General features: G+C 35.7%; 1 protein-coding gene across 1 annotated transcript in view; it reads left to right on the forward strand.

Annotated features, from left to right (window-relative positions):
• LRP1B (LDL receptor related protein 1B) overlaps positions 1-24,517 on the forward strand; it is a 2,209,913-nt gene that overhangs the window by 1,847,610 nt on the left and 337,786 nt on the right. The window contains exons 44-46 of the mRNA XM_025261770.3: positions 17,380-17,572; positions 18,213-18,338; positions 22,665-22,793. Coding sequence (XP_025117555.3) covers positions 17,380-17,572; positions 18,213-18,338; positions 22,665-22,793 — 448 coding nt within the window. The remainder of the gene's footprint in view (positions 1-17,379; positions 17,573-18,212; positions 18,339-22,664; positions 22,794-24,517) is intronic.

Genomic DNA, 24,517 nt, shown 5'->3' on the forward strand with positions numbered 1-24,517 from the left:
TTTGTGAGACTTAATGACTTTGTGAGACACATATGTGTGACACAATTGAGAGGCTGCTGTAGCTAAAACAGAATAGATGAGCATGGAGGTGATTCAGTACAGTTCAGTTGCTCAGTCATGTCAGACTCTTTGCTACCCCATGAATTGCAGCACTCCAGGCCTCCCTGTCCATCACCATCTCCCAGAGTTCACTCAAACTTACGTCCATCGAGTCGGTGATGCCATCCAGCCATCTCACCCTCTGCCGTCCCCTTTTCCTCCTGCCCCCAATCCCTCCCAGCATCAGAGTCTTCTCCAATGAGTCAACTCTTCACATGAGGTGGCCAAAGTACTGGAGTTTCAGCTTTAGCATCATTCCCTCCAAAGAAATCCCAGGGCTGATCTCCTTTAGAATGGACTGGTTGGATCTCCTTGCAGTCCAAGGGACTCTCAAGAGTCTTCTCCAACACCACAGTTCAAAAGCATCAATTCTTCGGTTCAGCTTTCTTCACAGTCCAACTCTCACATCCATATATGACCACAGGAAAAACCATAGCCTTGACTAGATGGACCTTTGTTGGCAAAGTAATGTCTCTGCTTTTGAATATGCTATCTAGGTTGGTCATAACTATCCTTCCAAGGAGTAAGCGTCCATAGTTGATAATTCTAGAGAGGTAAAGGGCCAGGTCTTATTTCTGCTTTATTAACTATGCCAAAGCCTTTGACTGTGTGGATCACAATAAACTGTGGAAAATTCTGAAAGAGATGGGAATACCAGACCACCTGACCTGCCTCTTGAGAAACCTATATGCAGGTCCGGAAGCAACAGTTAGAACTGGCCATGGAACAATAGACTGGTTTCAAATAAGAAAAGGGGTACGTCAAGGCTGTATATTGTCACCCTGCTTATTTAACTTATATGCAGAATACATCATGAGAAATGCTGGGCTGGAAGAAGAACAAGCTGGAATCAAGATTGCTGGGAGAAATATCAATAACCTCAGATATGCAGATGATACCACCCTTATGGCAGAAAGTGAAGAGGAACTCAAGAGCCTCTTGATGAAAGTGAAAGAGGAGAGTGAAAAAGTTGGCTTAAAGCTCAACATTCAGAAAACGAAGATCATGGCATCTGGTCCCATCACTTCATGGGAAATAGATGGTGAAACAGCAGAAACAGTGTCAGACTTTATTTTTTTGGGCTCCAAAATCACTGTAGATGATGACTGCAACTATGAAATTAAAAGATGCTTACTCCTTGGAAGAAAGTTATGACCAAGCACTGGGATGACCCAGAGGGATGGTATGGGGAGGGAGGAGGGAGTAGGGTTCGGGATGGGGAACATATGTACACCTGTGGCAGATTCTTTTGATATATGGCAAAACCAATACAATATTGTAAAGTTAAATACAATAAAAAAAAATAAAAGCAGAGACATTACTTTGCCAACAAAGGTCCGTCTAGTCAACCCTATGGTTTTTCCTGTGGTCATGTATGGATGTGAGAGTTGGAATGTGAAGAAAGCTGAGTGCTGAAGAATTGATGCTTTTGAACTGTAGTGTTGGAGAAGACTCTTGAGAGTCCCTTGGACTGCAAGGAGATCCAACCAGTCTGTTTTGATGGAGATCAGCCTGGAATTTCTTTGGAGGGAACGATGCTGAAGCTGAAACTCCAGTACTTTGGCCATCTCATGCTAAGAGTTGACTCATTGGAAAAGACTCTGATGCTGGGAGGTATTGGGGCCAGGAGAAGAAGGGGACGACAGGATGAGATGGCTGGATGGCGTCACTGACTCGATGGACGTGAGTCTGAATGAACTCCAGAAGTTGGTGATGCACAGGGAGGCCTGGCATGCTGCGATTCATGGGGTCATAAAGAGTCTGACACGATACAGGGACTGAGCGACTGAACTGAATTGAACTGAACTGAACTGATAGACCATTTCACTGACTTCAGAGGATCCTGAAAAAGATTAACAAACACAATTACCTCTAGATGTAAGAAGGATGATGCTGCTTTTACTCACTTTGTTTTTACGTTTGTGTTATTTTAAAACTTTTGTTTTGAATTTTTGCTTCATCTGATAGCCTCCTATTGAATAAAATTAATTTTATTGGGACACATTTTTAAAGCACACTCCTTAATGTTAAAAATTAAAGGAATTCAGATTTAATAACCATGCAAGACTCCAATTCTAAAAATAGACAGTGTTAGAAAAAAGCATTGCTCAAGAAACTGATGAGTGTTTGCTTCTAAGGAAAAAGATGTGAGGTTGGAAGTTGCAGATGGGAAGGAGTGTGAGCATAATTATTTTGATTGTTAAAAATAAGTTGAATTCACTTGGTATATAAATTTTACTCCAATGAATTTGACTGAGAAATAAAATAATATGCATAATTAAGGAAGATGTATATATGAAGTTATATCCTACAGTTATATCCTACAGTAATTTTTATTGAATTTGAGGTTTTCTTTAAGTATGTCTTTCAATTTGATTAATCAAGAAAAATTTTAGGGTAACATTACCATGTATTTATGAAAATTCAAATATACTTTTATGATTTACTTTCCCACTGTTATATATATATTTATAAATACATGCATATTTATTAAATTAACTATGGAGTAGTCTATGGCTACATGTGTAGCATTTACAAGGTATAATATATCAATAATATAATAATACACATTATATTATGATTTTATTTACATATACTTTTATATTACAAAAAATAAAATGATTAAGTAAACATTTTAGGTATAACCTTTAATTATACATCTTTTGTCACTTTACAAAGTGATATTAAATAATTTAAATGAAGAATTCAAATTGTTTTTTTGTTTTGGTTTTGGTTTTGGCTAGCAATCCTAAGAATGTTCAGAAAAGCATGAACTTCCCTTTCCCTACATACAAAACAAACAAAAATCTTTTATTTCCAGAATTGTAAATCTTGTACCTGCTCAATGTAACTCCATTACTTGCAGTTCTAATACTGAAGATGATAAAATTTCAAAACAGATAAAATCTATTCTCAAAGCTTGCATTAGAATATTTTGCAACATTTTAAAAAACAAGAATAAAACAAGTGTATTTAAAATTCTAAACCTACCTTTACAAACCTATTTAAATCATATTGCATTCATGCAAGTATAATTATAGCTAACATTTATGAAAAGCTTACTTATGTGACCATGTTAAGGATTTTATATGTGTCATTTCTGAAATTTTATGATAAATATTAATTTCTCTTTTGTTATTTTAAAGGTGAGAAAAGAGAGGCCTGTAAAAGTGAAATAACAAGCCCCAGGTTGCAAAATAAGAGAATGTTCTAGACAAGTCCCAAACATTCTAACTTCAGAGCCCAGGCTCATTGTCCTAGGCAAAAGTTTCTTTTAAATGTAGGAAGTGTTAAGTTGTAGTCACATAATCACATACATTGAAAAATATATATTCATGCAAACAAATAATCATCCTTTTATTCAGGATAACTTTTAATTTCTTACAATGTAGCATTTAAAATAATATTTAAATTTTGTTTGATAGTAGGTCTTTATTTGAAAAATTAAGACTAGTAATTCAGTATGGAGAGTTTTATTTAGACAATGACCTAGAGAGTAATACTGTCAAATGCATGATATAATCCTGAGAAGATGATGTCTATCATTCTTCAGTAAGACATGTTGGTAATACCATTTTATAAAGAAAAGAGTTTATCTTTCTGTACATAATAAAGTACAAAGTTGAATTCAAAGTTCATATAAAGGTATACTAAAAACAGAAAAGGAATAAATAAATACAAATATGGGAAGAAAAAAGCAAAAATACAGAGGGAAATGTCTTTTTAATCACTTATTGATTGATTTGATCAATTTGATCAATGACCAATCATTGAATGTTAAATATGTTCTATTCTATTTATCTATGCATAAAAGTCTATTTATATATAGATTTGGAAAAAAAAAAAAAATGGTCTTATGATAGCCCCTGATGAGTGTTGTAATGAATGTGTGTTGAAACTGTCTGAATATGCAGAAGAAGCCATATTGCTTCAGGCAGCTGGGAAGGGATTCCCAAAAGAAGTAACTCTTGAATTGGGTCTCACAATGAAAGGATTTGGAAGGAATTCAAAGAAGAAGGAACTAACTAAAAAATATACTATTTTTTAAAAAGTTTATTCTTTATGGATACAAATCAGTTTATGAGTCCCAAACTGTCTGTGATGTGAAAGTCGCTTAGTCATGTATGACTTTTTGTGACCCTGTGGACTATACAGTTCATGGAATTCTCCAGGACAGAATACTGGAGTGGGTAGCCTTTCCCTTCTCCAGGGGATCTTCCTAACCCAGGGATCGAACCCAGGTCTCCAAAATTGCAGGCAGATTCTTTACCAGTTGAGCCACAAGGTAAGCCCAAAAACTGTCTGCTGTTGCTGCTGCTGCTAAGTCGCTTCGGTCGTGTCCGACCCTGTGCGACCTCATAGATGGCTGCCCACCAGGCCCCACCATCCCTGGGATTCTCCAGGCAAGAACACTGGAGTGGGTTGCCATTTCCTCCTCCAATGCATGAAAGTGAAAAGTGAAAATGAAGTCACTCAGTAGTGTCTGACTGTTAGCAACCCCATGGACAACAGCCTACCAGGCTCCTCTGTCCATGGGATTTTCCAGGCAAGAGTACTGGAGTGGGTTGCCATTGCCTTCTCCAAAAAAACTGTCTCAATGTATCTAAATCAGAATTTTGGATAAACTGTAATTTCAGTAACTATAATCATATATGAAGCCAAGACAATCAAGACTTGCTCAAAGTCCATTTAGCATTGGCTGTAACACTTCAGGAACATCACAGTTTTTTGTTTTTGTTTTTTCCTCATTAGTCTATTGAGTGATCTAAGAGAATATATTATCCATCCTGTTTCTTTGGGAAGGGAGCTGAGTCATTGCCTTTTACTATCATATTTTACAGAGTAAGAGTCCCAAGAAGCCAAAAGCCTATTCAAGGAAAAATAATGAGTCTCATAATAGGGTTCTTTCTACTTCTTCTCTCAAGCATATCTACCAGATCTTTTCTCCATTCTCCTCCACTGTTCTCTTCCCCCTAAAGACTTAGCTATGTAGTCAAATGGCTCCCTGTCCTCTGGCTTTTGGTTGAATGTGATCAATAGAGAGATCAGAAAGAGAGAGTATAAAATCAAAATAATTCATTCTCTAATCTCTCTCTGAAGAGTCTGCCCCTCTAAAAAAGGCTGGTAATTCTTCTCACACAATAAATAGCCTTTTAGATGATTGCTGTGAATGCTGTTCTTTTCAAATTTGGTTGGACACTAATGACATTTAAACATTTTATATTTGTCCTGCAAACATACACAGACAAGTTAAATATAGATGTCTATCCGTAAGCTAAATATTTCCCAGTTTCAAGTTGCTGATTTACCTCATCGCCATTTTTTCCCAGGCTAAAAAACAGCAATTGTTTCTTTGCAATCTGTAACACTTTGTCATGCCTGACTATGGTGGGGGCCAAATTGTCATATCTCATAATGATCATTTATGATCTTGTCAGTGAGGTAATAGGATGGGATATTTGGAAAGCTTCCTGTTTGCTTGGCTTTTAAATTGTTTGATTTAATATTTATCATCTGGGTATTGGAAATATGTTGTCTGGCTTATAAAACTGAATATTTTTTTATTCCCTGATTAGTTCAAGCACTTCTACCAATAAAGTGCCAGTAAAGTTTCAAGATAGGAAAAGACATATTTTAGTCTCTAAATTCCTGACATATAGCTTTAAGTCAATTGTAGTTGTGGATTACCAATTTACTTGTCCACATATGAGGACACACATGGGATTAAGTGATAGTGTCAAGAAATACATTATCTGAATTAATACTATTATTTTGAAACATGAACCTGTTTATAGGTTCAAGGTTAAAGTACCTTAAAATAATGTCATAATGATGTATTGCCACATAACATGGTAGCATGGGATTTATGATGACAAAGCTTCTATGTTGTAAATAAAAATGTTGATTAAGCTTGCAAGGTCCAGTATTTAAAAAATTATAATAAAAATGTTTAACACAGAGATGAGAAAGCATAATTTGTGGATTTCACTTCTCTTTTCCACATGGAACTCTCACCAGTGAAATGTCTAAAGTCAGCTCAATTCTTAGTGGAAACTATTGTGCTCTGAAAGTAACATGCATAATTATAGACTAATTGAATATTTTTTCCCCTTTCTCTGTGTCAGCAGAAGTAAAGAAGTGAACTACTAAGCTCAATCAGTATGAAAACTTACAAAGTTGCCATATACCAAATTACTTTTGGTAGCAACCAAAAAAAAAAACTTTCATAGTGATAAGAATAACTATTCCTATCCATAAAAAATAACTATTTTAATTTATGTTTTCATTCTTAATGATTTAGCAGTGTTTACTATTTTGTTCATGTAAAATATGATGCTGAATAGAAAAAGGGATTGAGTAAATTGCTGCAGTCCCTAACTTAAGGAGCATATATGTAATAATAAGAGCAGTATATATACATATACATCTGATAATATCAAATAGTTTCTCCTATCTCTTTAACCAAGTTAGATTTTATATATACAAGTTAATTCAGATCTTAGTTGCTTTGGGTCTGAAATAGCCTCAAATCATTGAGTAAATATGTGGCTTTGGGCTTATTTCATAAACTTATTAAGCTTCAATCCTCATCAATAAAATATGAACTGAAATAGTAATCACCACATAAGTTAGTGTGAGATTAAATGTGGTATGATACATACAATACATGCATATCCTGTATATCATAAGCATTCAGGAAGTGTTAACTCTTCATAAGAGTTAACTACCATTGCTTACTGAAAAAAAAAAAAATGGTAAAAGGATGAATGAATGGTGAGTGATGAAAACCCTTGTGAGTTCTGATAAAAAGTTTAACAGAGAATCATTAGTTTGCAAATACTTCCCTAATATTTGTGTTCTTCATCTTTCTTGCTCAAAATATCAAAAGTATTATGCTTTGTCTGGACAAATGCAGTTGATCTTAGCTGGTCTCCCTGAAACTCTTTTTGCTCTTATCTAATCTACTGTCTACACCAGAGGCAGAATAATCTTTAAGCTACAAAGCAATAATGACATTGGTATGCTTGAAAATTAATAATTTACTACTACTTTCAGAACAGATTCATGACCTTGGCCTATAGGAAGGAAGGCCCTACATATTTGCCCTTCTGTCCTTTCTCACCAGGCTCCTCATTGGCTCTTCTCCCCAGATGTCTGAGTGATAATCATGCTCACTTAACCTCTTCTCCTTTTCTCAGCATTTCCTCTTTCCCCTTTCTCTCAGCTTTTGCACCATGCATCCCCACTGTCAAAAGCTTTACCTTCTCTTTTCATCCCACTACCTATTCATCCTTACTTCTCTCAGGAAAATCTTCCCAGGTAGCACAATATAGAAGTTATCATTTTCTAGTAATATTTCTATCATAACTTGTAATCTTTCCTTTATTTTGTTTATTTAAAAATATTTATTGAAATTTAAGCAGATATAAATCTTAAAACCTGACTCTTCAAAAAGGAACAAAGTAAAGCAGTCTTATTTGGATACTGTTTCTATAACAAGCTTCCTAGGTGGCACTAATGGTAAAGTACCTGCCTGCCAATACAGGAGACAGCCGGTTCAATCTCTGGGTCAGGAAGATCCCCTGGAGGAGAAAATGGCAACCCACTTCAGTACTCTTGCCTGGAGAATCCCACTGACAGAGTGGCCTGGTGAGCTACAGTCCATGGGGTTACAAAGAGTTGGACTTGACTGAAGTGACTTAGAACATGCGCACCATATAACTGAAAGGTTGTTGTTGAATCACGCGAAGACACCGGGATTCTTGGCCCCCGGAGGAGAAGAATTCAATCCGGGGCCAGAGACGAGGCTTGATCGCTCAGAGCTTTTGTGTAATAAAGTTTTATTAAAGTATAAAGGAGATAGAGAAAGCTTCTGAAATAGGCATCAGAAGGGGGCAGAAAGAGTACCCACTTGCTAGTGTTAGCAATGAAGTTATATACTCTCCAATGAATCCAAAGAATGTCTGGAGGTTGTAAAGACCTCACCAGACCTACTCCCATAATTTACATTTTAAGATAACAGAATTAGCCAGAAGGTTTAATCCAGAGACTGTCCTCAGGCAGGATACATCCTTGTAAAGACCAGGTCTACTCCCATAATTTACATTTTAAGATAACAGAATTAGCCAGAAGGTTTGATCCAGAGACTGTCTTCAGGCAGGATACATTACTGTTGTATAATCCTAAGGAATGTAGCGGAGAAGGCAATGGCACCCCACTCCAGTACTCTTGCCTGGAAAATCCCATGGACGGAGGAGCCTGATAGGCTGCAGTCCTTGGTGTCCCTAAGAGTCGGGGACGACTGAGAGACTTCATTTTCACTTTTCACTTTCATGCATTGGAGAAGGAAATGGCAACCCACTCCAGTATTCTTGCCTGGAGAATCCCAGGGACAGAGGAGCCTAGTGGGCTGCCGTCTATGGGGTCGCACAGAGTTGGACACGACTGAAGTGACTTAGCAGCAAGGAATGTAGATAAGGAAAAAAAGTTTGTCCTTTCTTTCTCCTTGAGAATTCCAGATCCCTCTCTCCTTGGGGACCCCTAGACTCCTTATCAACCTGCCTAGGAAATGACTCTCTCATACCAAAGTACCATTGACTGGGTGATTTAAACAACAGGTGTTCATTTCTCATGGTTCCAGCTGAGGAATCTGAGCTGAGCATGCCAGCATGTTTGGGTTCAAGTGACAACCTTCTTCCTGGCTTGCAGTGGCTCCTTTCTTGCTGCATACCCTCCCATGAAGAACAAGAGAGATCTTTTCTTCTTCCAATAAGTGCACTGATCCCATCACAGGGCCCTTGCCCTCATGACTTCATCTAACTTAATTACCTCCCAAAGGTTTCACCTACAAGTATCACATGGTGGGTTACAAGGTTAAGATTTCAACATATGAATTTCAGTACTACACAAACATTCAGTTCATAACATTATTTTAGGTGATCTTTTATACTCCTGAAATATTAACTATGGAATAACATGTTATTCCCAAAGAAATACAAATGAGGAATGTTAAATTAAACTTTTAAATTTGCTAAGGATCATCAGTCTTTTCAGATTTCCTATAGGGTAAAAGCTCTGGAGGAGGGCATGGCAACCCACTCCAGTATTCTTGCCTAGGGAGTTCCCATGGACAGAGGAGACTGGTGGGCTACAGTCCATAGAGTCAGACGTGACTGAGTGACTAAGCACAGCACAGCACATAGGGTAAAAAGTCCATTTTAACATTAGTTTTCCCTGTTATGTAGTTGTGTGTGTGGGTGTGCGTGTGTGTGTTTGGGTGGGTGAAAACCACTATTATACAGCAATGTGTCGTTCTGAACACAGAGCACAGAACAATATATAGAAGAATTCTCTTGTCCCTTTGTAAAATAAAGTGTTCTAATATGTGACAGATCAAGAAAGACATCTTTTTATCATCTTTAAAGGAAATAAATTTTGGATATAGTTGCTTTTTTTAAATTAAACTTTTAAAATTGATTTTACTTAATCTCAACAAACTTTAGATAGCTCATGTGTCTGTCAATTTGTAAAGATATACATATATATATATAATACAAAATGATAAATAATTAGATTTGTGTGGTAAGATTATTATTTATTTTATTTTTGTGCTTTTCTCTGTTTTATAATTCTTGCTTTTTAAAGTGAATTCCCAAACAGCAGCATCAGCAACACTTGGAAGTTTGTTAGAAATGAAGAATCTGAGGTTCCAATCTTAATTTAGTGAATCAGAATATGAGTTTTAACAAATCTCAAAGTGAATTGTATATACATTAATACTTGAGAAACATTGTCCTATACAATAGAAATTCCTTATATAATCAGAATAAAAATGAATTGTTTCTATAAGAGAGTAATTGTCAGTTAAGAATGGATGAGGGAAAATTTTGGAAATTAGGAAGGTGACATTGTTAATTATCTCATAATAATTTAGAGCTTAATATAGGATGGAGTAGAGAAAGAGGACTATTTTTTTTAATTATCACATTCTCAGGATTATCAGTTTTCTTCAAATCACATCAATTTTAGTGGTTAGTAAATGGTTTAACCCTAGAATGTTTTAATTCCTAAGAAGGCAATATGTGGCACTACAAAGGGTATTTGTTTCTTCAGGATCATTCCCATGCAGTCATCATTCATGTGAAAGTTCCTTTATAATTTATTTATTTTTTTCTGATTGTGGGAAAAGTAACATAGCCAGGTCTCTGTTTAGCATATTTAATATCTCAAGGCCAAAGAATCTAATTGATTTATTTATTTCTACAAAAATATTCCTATTGAGTTTTCTTAGCTTGATTTTTATACAAAAATAACTATTTTATAATAGACCTGGAGGCAGAAATTACAAAAGTTACTATTTAAACTTATCTATGACAGGTAAATTATACAAATATATATATATATAGCAATATAAGAGTCAAAACATTTCTGCATATATCCTTATAACAGCCCTTTGAACTTGTTGAAACATGTTTTAATCACCTCCATCATAAAGATAAGAAAGCTACATTTTTTTTTTTTTTTTAAGTAAAGCATCTTCCCCAAATCCACTCTGCTCAAGATGATCATGCTTCCATTTGTATGAGGGCCTAATGAGCCCTTCCCATTATACACAATGATTTCTAAAATAGAGATAATTGAGTAAATTCTGTATCTGTGAATTGGATATTGATTATCAAGCCTTCCTGATTGTGATGTTGAAAGGCAAAAAGCCAATTTCTTTATTCGAAATATGTTCCAACATCACCATTTATGTATTTTGTCCACAATAAGGAGACAAAAATTTCTTCTAAATGAAACCAAGCAAAATAAACTATATCAATGCCTTGAAAGGTATTCTTTGAACTTTTTGCTGTCTTAGAGGCAAATTATTATAGACTTCCCTTCTTTAAGGCGTAGAGTCCTTTCTTTCCTTCTTCTTTTGCATGTTTACTATTCAGTTACTAAAATTATATTTCATCTCCTTGCTAGAAGATAAAATTCATATTGGTTTCTCTCTTCTATAAATTTGAGTACTTCATTTACCTAAGAGGTATGCTTAAATTTTAAACCATCCTTTAGATCATTCACTGATTTTCCAGAATTCAGAGGAGCTATTTGAATAGGTTCCCTATGGATTGGATTTAGAAGCAAAAGTTAAGTAAAAATGACTAGACAACAAATATGTCTATTCTCTGATTTATCTTGTCCTTCTAAATGCTGTTGCAGTCATATATACTTAATGTTATTTCTTTTTTAAAAATTCTGGCCTTTATTTAAAAAAATTCAGATATGAGTTACATACATTAATATTTAAATATTTAAATTGTAAAAATCTTCACACACATCTGCGTGCACATAATCTGTGAGTCGTCATCACATCAAGACAATGAACATGTCAATGAGTTCTAGAGATTTTGTTATTTCCCTTTTTAATCCTTCTTTTCCCACTCCACTCCTTCCCACTCTATCCCCAGAAAGCGTTGTTGTGTTTTTTTTTTGTTGTTGTTTTTACTACAGATTATTTCTCATTTTGTAGAAGTTTATATGAATGGCAGCATATACTGTATACTCCCTTTTGTCTGGCTTCTTTCAATCAGAATGATTATTTTGAAATTTATCCACAGTATGACATACATCAATAATTAATCCTTTTTATTTCTCAGTAGTATTACATTGAATGTGTTAAGGAAAATAGTATATATGACTGTCGTCAGAATGGTAAATGAGACTTTATTCAGAACTATCAGGATAGATATAGAGATTACTACAGTGGGGTTTTGCAGTAGAAGACAGAGACTGAGCTCAACTCTAAATAGAAGGAAAAGTAGACATTTATAGCCAGGGAGCAAATAGGCTGTCAGTGGATGGACAATTACTAAGAGGAAATGACAGAGGTAAGGGAAAATTCTGGCTAAAGTGACCTAATACGATTCTTGGTGAAGAGAGACTTAGGTGATCGGAATTTGATCCCCAATCTGAATGCTTTTTATTTTGTTTTCTTGCCTAATTATGCAGGCTAATAACCCTAGGATAATGTTTGGTAGAAACAGTATGAATGATTATTCCTGTCTCATTCCTAGTTTTATTTCTATTCCTAGTTCCAGTCTGAGTTTCTGTCAGGAATGGATGCTAGATCCAACCAATAAATTCTCTGCTTTCATTGAGATATTCCTAGGGGATTTCTTATTTTGCCTGTTAATGTGATAAATTATACTGATAGGCTTTAAAAATGCTAACTAAACCTGTATTCCTTGGATAAACCTCACTGCATCATTCAGTTCGGTTCAGTAACTCAGTCAGTCCGACTCTTTGCGACACCATGAATCGCAGCACACCAGGCCTCCCTGTCCATCACCAACTCCTAGAGTTCACTCAAACTCATGTCCATCTAGTCAGTGATGCCATCCAGCCATCTCTTCCTCTGTCGTCCCCTTCTCCTCCTGCCCCCAATCCCTCCCAGCAACAGAGTCTTTTCCAATGAGTCAACTCTTCGCATGAGGTGGCCAAAGTACTGGAGTTTTAGCTTTAGCATCATTCCTTCCAAAGAATACCCAGGACTGATCTCTTTTAGAAAGGACTGGTTGGATCTCCTTACAGTCCAAGGGTCTCTCAAGAGTCTTCTCCAACACCACAGTTCAAAAGCATCAATTCTTCGGCACTCAGCTTTCTTTACAGTCCAACTCTCACATCCATACATGACCAGTGGAAAAATCATAGCCTTGACTAGACAAACCTTTGTTGGCAAAGTAATGTCTGTGCTTTTCAATATCCTATCTAGTTTGGTCATAACTTTTCTTCCAAGGAGTAAGCGTCTTTTAATTTCATGGCTGCAATCACCATCTGCAGTGATTTTGGAGCCCAGAAAAATAAAGTCTGACACTGTTTCCACTGTTTCCCCATCTATTTCCCATGAAGTGATGGGGCCAGATGCCATGATATTCGTTTTCTGAATGCTGAGCTTTAAGCCAACTTTTTCACTCTCCTCTTTCACTTTCATCAAGAGGCTTTTTAGTTCCTCTTCACTTTCTGCCATAAGGGTGGTGTCATCTGCATATCTGAGTTTATTGATATTTCTTCCGGCAATCTTGATTCCAACTGTGCTTCTTCCAGCCCAGTGTTTCTCGTGATGTACTCTGCATATAAGTTAAATAAGCAGGGTGACAATATACAGCCTTGACGTACTCCTTTTTCTATTTGGAACCAGTCTGTTGTTCCATGTCCAGTTCTAACTGTTGCTTCATTATGTATTACTAATATTGTTGATCTCAAAAAGCTGTCTTTTAGTTTCATTGATTTTCCCCTGATTTTTAATTTCCTATTTCCTATTTACTTGTACTGTCTTCCAACTTTTATTTAATTTAGTAAATGTAATTCTTGGAACCATGTATATTTTGGAAACTCTTTTCTCTAATCCTTTTGAATGCCTCATGCACATGTGAGGTGCTTTGTTCAGTTCAGTTCAGTCACTCAGTTATGTCTGATTCTTTGCAACCCAATGGACTGCAATATGCCAGGCTTCCTTGTCCATCACCAATTCCTAGAGCCTGCTCAAACTCATGTACATCGAGTAGGTGATGTTGTCCAACCATCTGTCATCCCCTCCTCCTCCTGCCTTCAATCTTTCTCAGCATCAGGGTTTTTCCAGTGAGTCAGTTCTTCACATCAGGTTGCCAAAATATTGGAGTTTCAGCTTCAGCATCAAGTCCTTCCAATGAATATTCAGGACTGATTTCCTTTAGGATGAACTGGTTGGATCTCCTTGCAGTCCAAGGGACTCTCAAGGGTCTTCTCCACACCACAGTTCAAAACATCAATTCTTCAGCATTCAGCCTTCTTTATGGTCCAACTCTCCCATCTATAAATGACTACTGGAAAAACCATAGCATTGACCATATGGACAAAGTAATGTCATTAGCAAAGTAATGTCTGTGCTTTTCAATATGCTATCTAATTTGTTATAGCTTTCCTTTCAAGGAGCAAGCATCTTAGTTTCATGACTGCAGTCACCATCTACAATGATTTTGGAGACCAAGAAAATAAAGTCTGTCACGTTTCCAAAGTTTCCCCATCCATTTGCCATGAAGTGATGGGACCAGATGCCATGATCTTAGTTTTCTGAATGTTGAATTTTAAGCCAACTTTTTCATTCTCCTCTTTCACTTTCATCAAAAGGCTCTTTAGTTCTTCTTCACTTTCTTCCATAAAGGTGGTGTTATCTGTGTATCTGAGGTTATTGATATTTCTCCCAGCAATCTTGATTCCAGCTTGTGCTTCATCCAGCCCAGCATTTTGCATGATGTACACTGCATATAAGTTAAATAAGCAGGGTGACTATATACAGCCTTGATGTACTCATTTTCCAATTTGGAACTAATCTGTTGTTCCATGTCCAGTTCTATCTCTTGCTTCTTGACCTGCATTCAGATGACTTGCCTACTTTCTCAGGAGGAAAGTCATGTGTTCTGGTATTTCCATCTCTTTAAGAAGTTTCCACACTTTGTTGTGATCCACACAGTCAAAGGCTTTGACATAGTCAATGAAGCAGAAGCAGATGCTTTTCTGGAACTCTCTTCCTTTTATTATGATCCAGTGGATGTTGGCAATTTGATCTCTGCTTCATCTGCCTTTTCTAAATCCAGCTTGAACATCTAGAATTTCATGGTTCACGTACCGTTGAAGTCTGGCTTGGAGGATTTTGAGCATTACTTTTGCTAGCATGTGAGATGAGTGCAATTATGTGGTAGTTTGAGGATTCTTTGGCATTACCTTCCTTTGGGGTTGGAATGAAAACTGTCTTTTTCAAGTCCTGTGGCCACTGCTGAGTTTTTCAAATTTGCTGGCAAATTAAGTGTAGCATTTTAACAGCCTCGTCATTTAGGATTTGAAATAGCTCAACTGGAATTCCACCACCTCCACTAGCTGTGTTCCTAGTGATGCTTCCTAATGCCCACTTGACTTCACATTCCAGGATGTCTGGCTGTAGGTAAATGATCATACTATCATGATCATCTGGGTCATGAAGATCTTTTTTGTATAGTTCTTATGTGTATTCTTGCCACCTCTTCTTAATATCTTCTGCTTCTTTTAGGTCCATACTGTTTCTGTCATTTTTTGTGCCATCTTTACATGAAATATTCCCTTGGTATCTCTTTCTTGAAGAGATCTCTAGTCTTCTCATTCTATTGTTTTTCTCTCTTTCTGTGCATTGATCACTGAGGAAGGCTTTCTTATGTCTCCTTGCTATTATTTGAAACTCTTCATTTAAATGTGTATATCTTTCCTTTTCTCCTTTTCCTTTAGCATCTCTTCCTTTTTCCACTATTTGTAAGACCTTCTCAGATAACCATTTTGCTTTTTTGCATTTATTTTCCTTGGAGATTTTATTTATCACTGCCTCCTGTACATGTCATGGATGTAGGATGTCATGAACCTCTGTCCATATTTCTTCAGACACTCTCTCGATCAGATCTAATCCCTTGAATCTCTTTCTCACTTCCACTGTATAATCATAAAGGATTTGATTTAGGTCATACCTGAATGGTCTTGTGGCTTTCCCTACTTTCTTCATTTTCAGTCTGAATTTGGCAATAAGTAGTTCATGATATGAGCCACAGTCAGCTCCAGGTCTTGTTTTGCTGACTGTATAGTACTTCTGCATCTTTGGCTGCAATGAAAATAATCAATCTGATTTTGGTATTGACTATCTGATGATGTCCATGTGTAGAGTCTTCTCTTGTGTTGCTTGAAAAGCGTGTTTGCTATGACCAGTGCATTCTCTTGGCAAAACTCTGTTAGCCTTTGACCTGCTTTGTTTTGTACTCCAAGGGCAAATTTGCCTGTTACTCCAGGCATCTCTTGGTTTCCTGCTTTTGCGTTCCAGTCCCCTATAATGAAAAGGACATCTATTTTGAGTATTAGCTCTAGAACGTCTTGTAGGTCTTAATAGAATCATTGAACTTCAGCATTACTGGTTGGGGTATGGATTTGGATTACTGTGATATTAAATGATTTGCCTTGGAAATAACAGAGATCATTCTGTCATTTTGGGGATTGCACCCAAGAAGTGTATTTCAGTTTTTTGTTGACAATGAGGCCTACTCCATTTCTTCTAAGGGATTCTTGTCCACAGTAGTAGATATAATGGTCATCTGAGTTAAATTCGCCCACTCAGTATTCTTGCCTTGAGAACCCCATGAACAGTATGAAAAGGCAAAATGATATGACACTGAAAGATGAACTCCCCAGGTCGGTAGGGGCCCAATATGCTACTGGAGAAGAGTGGAGAAATAACTCTAAAAAGAATGAAGAGACAGAGCCAAAGCAAAAACAACACCCAGTTGTTAATGTGACTGGTGATGGAAGTAAAGTCCGATGCCATAAAGAACAACATTGCATAGGAACCTGGAATGTTATGTCCATGAATCAAGGCAAATGTGCTTAGTACATGGCTGAATACTCCAGGAGGACCCTGTGCAGATATCCAGAGTTCTCTTCCTGTTGCATTCCTTCTCTAACACGCTGCCTTGTGAGATCTAACCATATCACTCTCCAACAACTCCCATAACTCTTAGCTCTCTCCACTCAGACTTCCCTGAACTCTATCGAGTCCCTCTGCACGGTGTCACTATTGGTCACTATCTCAGCTATAAACTCTGGAGGTTACGGGACTCACTTGGTTTAGTTCATGTTACACAGGAATCACTGTAATTTCTTACCTGATATCCAATTTGTTGAAAAGCTTTGTTTTATATATTTTGGTTAGTTTTTTAGTTGTTTTATTGGGAAGGGAAATCTAGTCCCTTTTACTTCATCTTCATCTGAGTGAAACTTTTTGGTCTTTACTTTTAAATTTTTATTTCTAATGCATGGATAACCAGTTAAATCCATTTGTGTTGTCTAAAGGAATAACCTGGATCAAATTGTATTGTGTATTTTGTATACAGTTCAGAAAGCTTAATGAGTATTTACTACATATCTAATGATTTCTTAATAAAAATATTTGATAGTAATAACAGTTAATATCATATTTTTGTCTTGATTTTGGTTTATAATACTAAAAGTACACATTTGCTTAAAGTGAATGACTATTAAATAGAAATATACTTCAAAATATTAAGTAAGCACATTACAAAAGTTAAGGATGGTTATGATATTTAAAATAAACCTTAATACAGTCAGTGAAATGTATTTTTATCTGATTATTTCAATTGATTAAAATAAACTAATAATCTCTTTTTTGAGCAAAAACATATGCAGAAATTTTCATTTTTAAAAATATGATATTTTACTTTATTTTAGGTGATTGTCAAATCTGGGCCAGGAACTTTTCTCAGTCTGGCTGTATATGACAATTATATCTTCTGGTCAGATTGGGGAAGAAGAGCTATCTTGCGTTCTAACAAGTACACAGGAGGAGATACAAAAATTCTTCGTTCTGATATTCCACATCAACCAATGGGTATCATAGCTGTTGCTAATGACACCAATAGCTGTAAGTTACCATAGAAAGCAAATTTATTCCTTAATGATATAATCTCTCAAAAACATATATATGTGTATATATATATATATATATATTTAAGTAATACTTAGTTGGATTTTGTTTTCTTACTGTTTCTGGGGCTACTATTCATGCTTTGACCATTGAATATATTGAAATTGAACATTTTATGGAAATTTTGTAGTTCTTAATTTATCACCAGAGGAATGATTCACTTTTAATTATTAGTTTCTGGATATCTATTTCACACTTTCTCACTCCTCTTATTTTTGATGATTCAAATCAAGTTGTTTTCAAGAAAATAATACTTGTTTTACAAGCTTTGCATCTGGCCTAAAATTTTTTTTTTTAATCACTGGAATGCCTACAAAATTGCAGTTTGCATTATTTATGTAGTTTCTGGAGGTACCAGTGTATTGAATGACAAATATGTTAGAAAATGTAGAGATTTGTTACATATTTTTCAATGTACTTATCATTTGGAATCTTTAGATTTTCAAAAGCCCTGAATCTTCCTTGTTCATGAGATATTTTGAGAGATCGAAGTTGTCTAACAGTTCACTGTTAATCTATAGTAACACAGTACAGGAATTCAGTATAAAATGTCACCAATAAAACCTCTTCATTGCAGGTGAACTTTCTCCATGTGCATTATTGAATGGAGGTTGCCATGACTTGTGCCTTTTAACTCCTAATGGCAGAGTGAATTGTTCCTGCAGAGGGGATCGAATATTGCTGGAAGACAACAGATGTGTGAGTAAGTAAAGAGAATTAAGATGTGATGTGACACATAACTGCTCAAAATGGCACAAATGGACATTGGAATTGTTTTAGCATATGTTTGATGTTGTACTCTTCTCCATTATTAGAGACCCTGTTGGCTTATCTCTCTATTCTAAAAAGAGCTGTTTAGCATTCTACCTATAGCACCATGTGATAGGTAATAATAACTCAAAGAGTGATAAATGTTGTATCCTCTGATTATGGCTGGAAGATATTGGGTAAACTAGAGAAATACCGATACACAATGATATCTGAAAACTTAGGAGTTATGACTTTAAGAATTCAATCAATAGCAAAATTAATTAAACCCAAAACAAACCAGTGTACAGGCTTAGTAGTGAACCCACTCACAGTCGGTCAGAGTATGTAAATGAGAAAGAATGGCTCACACAATTTATTTGTAGTCATTTCTGAACTGTTAATTAAAAATGTAACATTGCAGCCTTGTGTGATGTTTATACCTCCCAAAGGCATTACAATCTTTAATTAGTACCATTACAGTATATACTTATTAACAGCTAAGTTTCCCAAACTATTTCTACCATAAATAACAGTTCAAGTGTTCTAATATTGTCATGAAAATTATCCAGCAACATAAAAAGGGTTAATTTCTCTTTAACATCAAGACTAGTTGTGAGTAAGAAAGACAGGAGAGAAGCATTTTGGAAAACTAAAATAAGTAAACTCTTAGGATGTGTTCAGTTTTTTTTTTTTTCCCTCATCTGTATACTCATCTCATATCTTTCATCTTAGAAAATCAATGGAGTTGGATATGTCTACATTATAAAAATAAGAATCATAAGCTGAAAGTATTTTTCAATTACATCTTTTGTCTTCTTTCAGTCTTTGTATACCAAAAGGATCTTCTCTTTTGCCTGTTCTTTATTTTAATACAAACAAGTGTGATTCTTGGACTCATGTACATTTGGAAACTTTTTTCTAATACAAACACTTGGACATAATTTTTTTAACCAGGACAACTACTACACCTAATGCAAGAACATATACATATTTTCTCACTTTGTGTGTTGGCACATAATCCAAAAGGGCATTTCTTAGCAAAATAGTAAAAGACTTTAAGAATATGCTGAGGCAAACAAGGGAGTGATGTAATTGGCCAGTAGACAGTTAATTTCAATAATTTGGGCCACAAATTCCAATGTTTCCTCATTACCTAACATTTCCCTAAATTTCTCAAGCAATTGCTTAAACTCTCTATTTCAGTTTGCCTTTGTGGTTTCAGCTGTAATTGTCTGGATCCGACGCCATCTGTAAGCCTGGAGTGTTAGCCATGCATTAGAATCACTCATGTTTCTTTCACAGGTCACTACAGGCCAATAGTAAACCAATGCCTCTAGTCAAAACAGCAAGGCTTATTTGTAGACAGTAGATTCCTGTCCTTGCAGCAAAATAGATTAAATACATCTGTCCCTACTAAGCCACCTGCGTCTCACTATTGATGAGAGGGAATGAATCAGACAGAAAACTGTAGTGTTAAAACAAGCATAGTTGTATTCACGTGGAACTGCAGAGTGATACTGGGTTCTTCAGAGCTGACAAATCTTTACAGAAGTATCTTGTATCCATTGTGCATTCATATTGAAATTCTGTGGTCCAGCAGAGAGATTGAAAAGTAACTCTTGGCTTCTTCTTGTCGAATCTATCTTTGGGAAATGATGATGTTTCTGGAATATCGGGGTCCACATCTGAATTAGTTCACGCAGAGCAGTTTATGAATGTTAATGGCAACATTACAAGGGTGAAAGGTTATTTACTAACATCTACTTGAGGGCAAAGGAGAGAAAACCATTTGTTGTCATAACTCTTGAGAAAAAAGATTAGGCAATTTCATTTTACATGACATTGCTAACCTTATTAACACCCATAACAGAAATAAAAATAGCAAATATAATTAGATGAAGCAATTACCTTGTAAGAGAATGGAAGACAGCTGAACCACAGTTTTTGTTTCTAGAGAGAGGCAGAAAATAGTCAATACTATTTCTTCAAATGAACATACCTAAATAAGAATTGTGCTCATACAATATTTGTTTTTTGCATAATAAACCATATTTACTATAAATATTATCAACTTTTCCTCAAGGGTATGATGAGTATAAAACCAAAATATGGCATTTTCTATCATAGCAATTATTTTTCACTGGAAATGAGAAATTAAACAGTGTTTAAAATAGACAAAACAAGTTAGGAATGCCAATGAACTCTCAGTAAATGGATGAATTTTATTCAGTTCATGATCTAAGGTGATTGTGGGCAGTAAGTCAGCACTCTTCTTAAAGATAATAATTCTTTAAACTGAGTGGTATTTTTAGACTCTTAATTTCTTGTTATTTCCTCTAAAATGGCATTCTACCTTAGCTACTGACTAGTGAAATTAGACTGCACCAAGAAAAACAAAGTTAACTTTGGAGAAGGCTGCTATCATTTAAAAAGTTAAATTATAAGTCATTAATAGGTAGATAGATAGAGAAAATATAAATATTCTGTAAAAATGGTTACATTCTAGGAATAATAAAGAAACAAAACACTGGGAACTTCAAAGAGTATTAGTATCTGCTTAATCAAATATTCCTGAAATAAATCCGAAAAACTGATAGCAAATTATAAAATTAAACTATATTTCCTGCATTAGTAGAGATAAATGAATTCTAATTACCTCCAACATAATTCATATGACTTACTTTCCCTGTATGGTTTTTCTACAAGCAATAGATTGAGTGCTGTGCTGTGCTAAGTCGCTTCAGTTGTGTCAGACTCTTTGCGACCCTAAGGACTGTGGTAGCCCACCAGGCTCCTCTGTCCATGGGATTCTCCTGGCAAAAATACTGGAATGGGTGGCTGTGCTCTCCTCCAGGGGATCTTCCTGATCCAGGGATCTAACCCGCGTCTCTTACATCTTCTGCATTGGCAGACGGGTTCTTTACCACTAGCACCACCTGGGAAGCCCAATAGACTTAGTATACGCAAGCAGACATCACAAAATGCAGCAGAAACATTGCATTCCAAAAGCTTGCTAGTAAATCAGTTGTTTAAGAATAAAAATAAAGGAGTGGGATAGTTTGGGAGGTGGGAGGCAGGATCAAGAGGGACAGGACATACGTATGCCTAAGGCTGATTCATGTTGATGTATGGCAGAAGCCAACAGAATATCATAAAGCACTTATCCTCAATTAAAAATAAATAAATTTTTGAAAAATGTATATTTTCCCCAAGAGAGATCATTCTAAAACAGAGGTCACATATTGGCATTCCAGGGATGAAATCTAGCTATAGAAAAGCTTCTTTGTACTCATGGCTGTTTTGTACTCACAAGTTGGTCAAATCACAAAAAACTCGGACTTTAAATTTCTTATAAGAATCCTGGCACTTAGAAGTGGAACAATAGGGCAGTGGTTAACTGGAGCCCATAAGCATCTGCTGCATGTGCTTTTCAGTTTATCTTTGTCTTCTACCAGCACCCCCTACAGACTCCCATGCATTTCAAGGAGTATGTACTGATCACATGTGGCAGGAAGAGACAGTCTTCTCCCTGGTACCTCTCACAATGTAAATAGCACAAGAGGCTCTGTCTATTCTATAGAGAATAATTTCAGCAACTCTAGTACTTCTGAGTGATAGAAATTGTTTCAGAGATTTTTTTCTCAGGTAGTTGGAGAGGAAGGACATTTGGAGGTGAGACTTGAGTGAAATGAATCAATTCAAGGCATCCAAGATGAGAATTCTATATGCTAAAAAATTTCAGTGTATTGAAGAATATATGAGATTTGAATAAGAAAATACAAAAACACTATCAGTATGTACAGAGCTTATTTAACTAGCTCTTTTTAAACATTTATTTTTAGGATAAAGTGCTAAGCAAGATGCATAAATATAATCACCCAAATTTAAGCCCCTCCTTCTTTCCACATATGTACAGTCACCAAATAATTAACAAAATCCACAAGCATACTTTATTTTTTTTTTAATTGAAATGAATCCACCACAGGTATACATGTGTTCCCCATCCTGAACCCTCCTCCCTCCTCCCTCCCCATACCATACTTTAAACACAAAGATAAAGTCAGGCAACTTATGAACATTTGCAAAGCGAGCTTGAAAACAACACAATAAAAGCGTCCCTCTTAATTTTTTTTGTAAAGGAATTCCATAAACAATTGCCCTTTATTAATTTTTATATAAGCAAATTTGTTTATTTTTATGATTAAGATTAAAGGAAACAATTGTTATGACATCAAAAATGTTTGTTATTACATGAAATATTGACCTTTTTTCCTTTCAGCTAAAAATTCTTCCTGCAATATTTATTCAGAATTTGAGTGTGGAAATGGAGAATGTATTGATTATCAGCTCACCTGTGACGGCATTCCTCATTGTAAGGATAAATCAGATGAAAAACTGCTCTACTGTGGTAAGTTTTCAGTGTGTGATTTTCTCATTTCAGAGATAAGTTTGCAATTATTTTTATAGTTTTTGGTATGATTGTCTCCATTTGGTTTGTATGTATGATTTTCTTACTGCCTCTCATTAACATGTAGATTAACAATTGATTTGGCTTGTTATTATTCAAATTGGGCACCTTATTTCCTACCCAAATACACATGATATTAACTGAAGAATTTCCTCATAGTTTCCATGCTTGAAGTATAAATTTAAATACACAGGAGCCTGTTTTTGAGCTCCCTATTTATTCTTCATTAGTAAAAGTTTTAGGCTTACATTTAAAGATGTCAGAAGTATTAGTTATTGGCTGGATATTGCAGGTTTAACCTGCAGCAAAAGTCCACCATCAGTGAATAGTATATTGTTGTGTTTGTATCACGGTCTTATTCATTCTAAATAATTTTGCCTCTCGGATTATCCCAGGGCTATTGTCCTTAGGTACAAATGCTGATTGCTTTAGCCCTGGTGTCCATTAAGTATGGAATTCCACCAGTTGTGCCTCTGTAGGTGACAGCAAATGAGAGTCAACCTTTCCCTCTCCCATAGAAATATAAACTGGCTTTTGGACTCTATAGTAAGCAACTATTACTTGCCTTCATTTCAACAATGTTGTTCCTGAAAGCATGCATCTATGCAATCATTAATAGTTGATGTAGAATTGATCTAGAATATTTCTAAAGTAGTCTGATTTATTCTTATGCTGTATAGTATTGGTATTATATGCTCTTCAAAATTTAGGTATCTATATCTGGAATTGTTGTATTTGGCTTCTGTATTTCTCTTTTGTTTTATTTCTTGTCAAAGAAAATTAAAATAAGAGTAAGGTGGATTTGGGGAAATTCACAGGAAGTTTTGTCACTCTTTTATATTGCAGAGTAAACATCCTTGGCTAAAATGATAGTTAAATGTAATTTGTCTATAATCAACATGTAACTAAATCTTAGGGAATTTACCTCAAATAATGTATTTACCAAAATCAATAGCTATGTCCTGTACATCATGAAAATATTAAAGCATATAAAAATGTGATAATAATTACATTTTATGTGATACTAATTATATTATGAATTGGCTTGAAAATATATTTCACATTATTTTTATCTTCTTAGAAGGCAGATAATATTTGTCTGAAAAGGGGTTAGCAAGCTTTTTCTGTAAAGGGTATGCTACTATTTTGTGGTTTTGTGGGTCATATATGCTTTTGTCACATATTCTAGTGTTTTAAACAATCTTTTACAAATGTAAAAATCATTATTAGTTCCAGAGCCAGATAAAATCAGGTTCACGTGCTGCATTTGGCCTGTGGACTATAGTTTGACAATTTCAGGCATAGATTCCAGATTTTAGAATCACATTTGAGTTTAAGTGTTTGTTCCCAAATCTAGTAGTTTGTGACTAGAATGAGGAAAGGCCATTACTTCTCCTATATTTTAGTTTCTCACTACGAATCTTCCCTGGTGGCTCAGTTGGTAAAGATTCCGCCTGCAATGCGGGAGACCTGGGTTCGATCCCTGGGTCAGGAAGATCCCCTGGCAGAAGGCTTGGCAACCCACTCCAGTATTCTTACATGGAGAATCTCCACGGACAGAGGAGTGTGGAGGGCTACAGTCCATGGGGTCGCAAAGAGTCAGACATGACTGAGCAACTAAGCACAACACAGCACACTACAAAGCAAACCTAGCTGGAATGGTG

The sequence above is a fragment of the Bubalus bubalis genome, chromosome 2, assembly GCF_019923935.1.
Source record: "Bubalus bubalis isolate 160015118507 breed Murrah chromosome 2, NDDB_SH_1, whole genome shotgun sequence".
Classification (NCBI taxonomy): domain Eukaryota; kingdom Metazoa; phylum Chordata; class Mammalia; order Artiodactyla; family Bovidae; genus Bubalus; species Bubalus bubalis.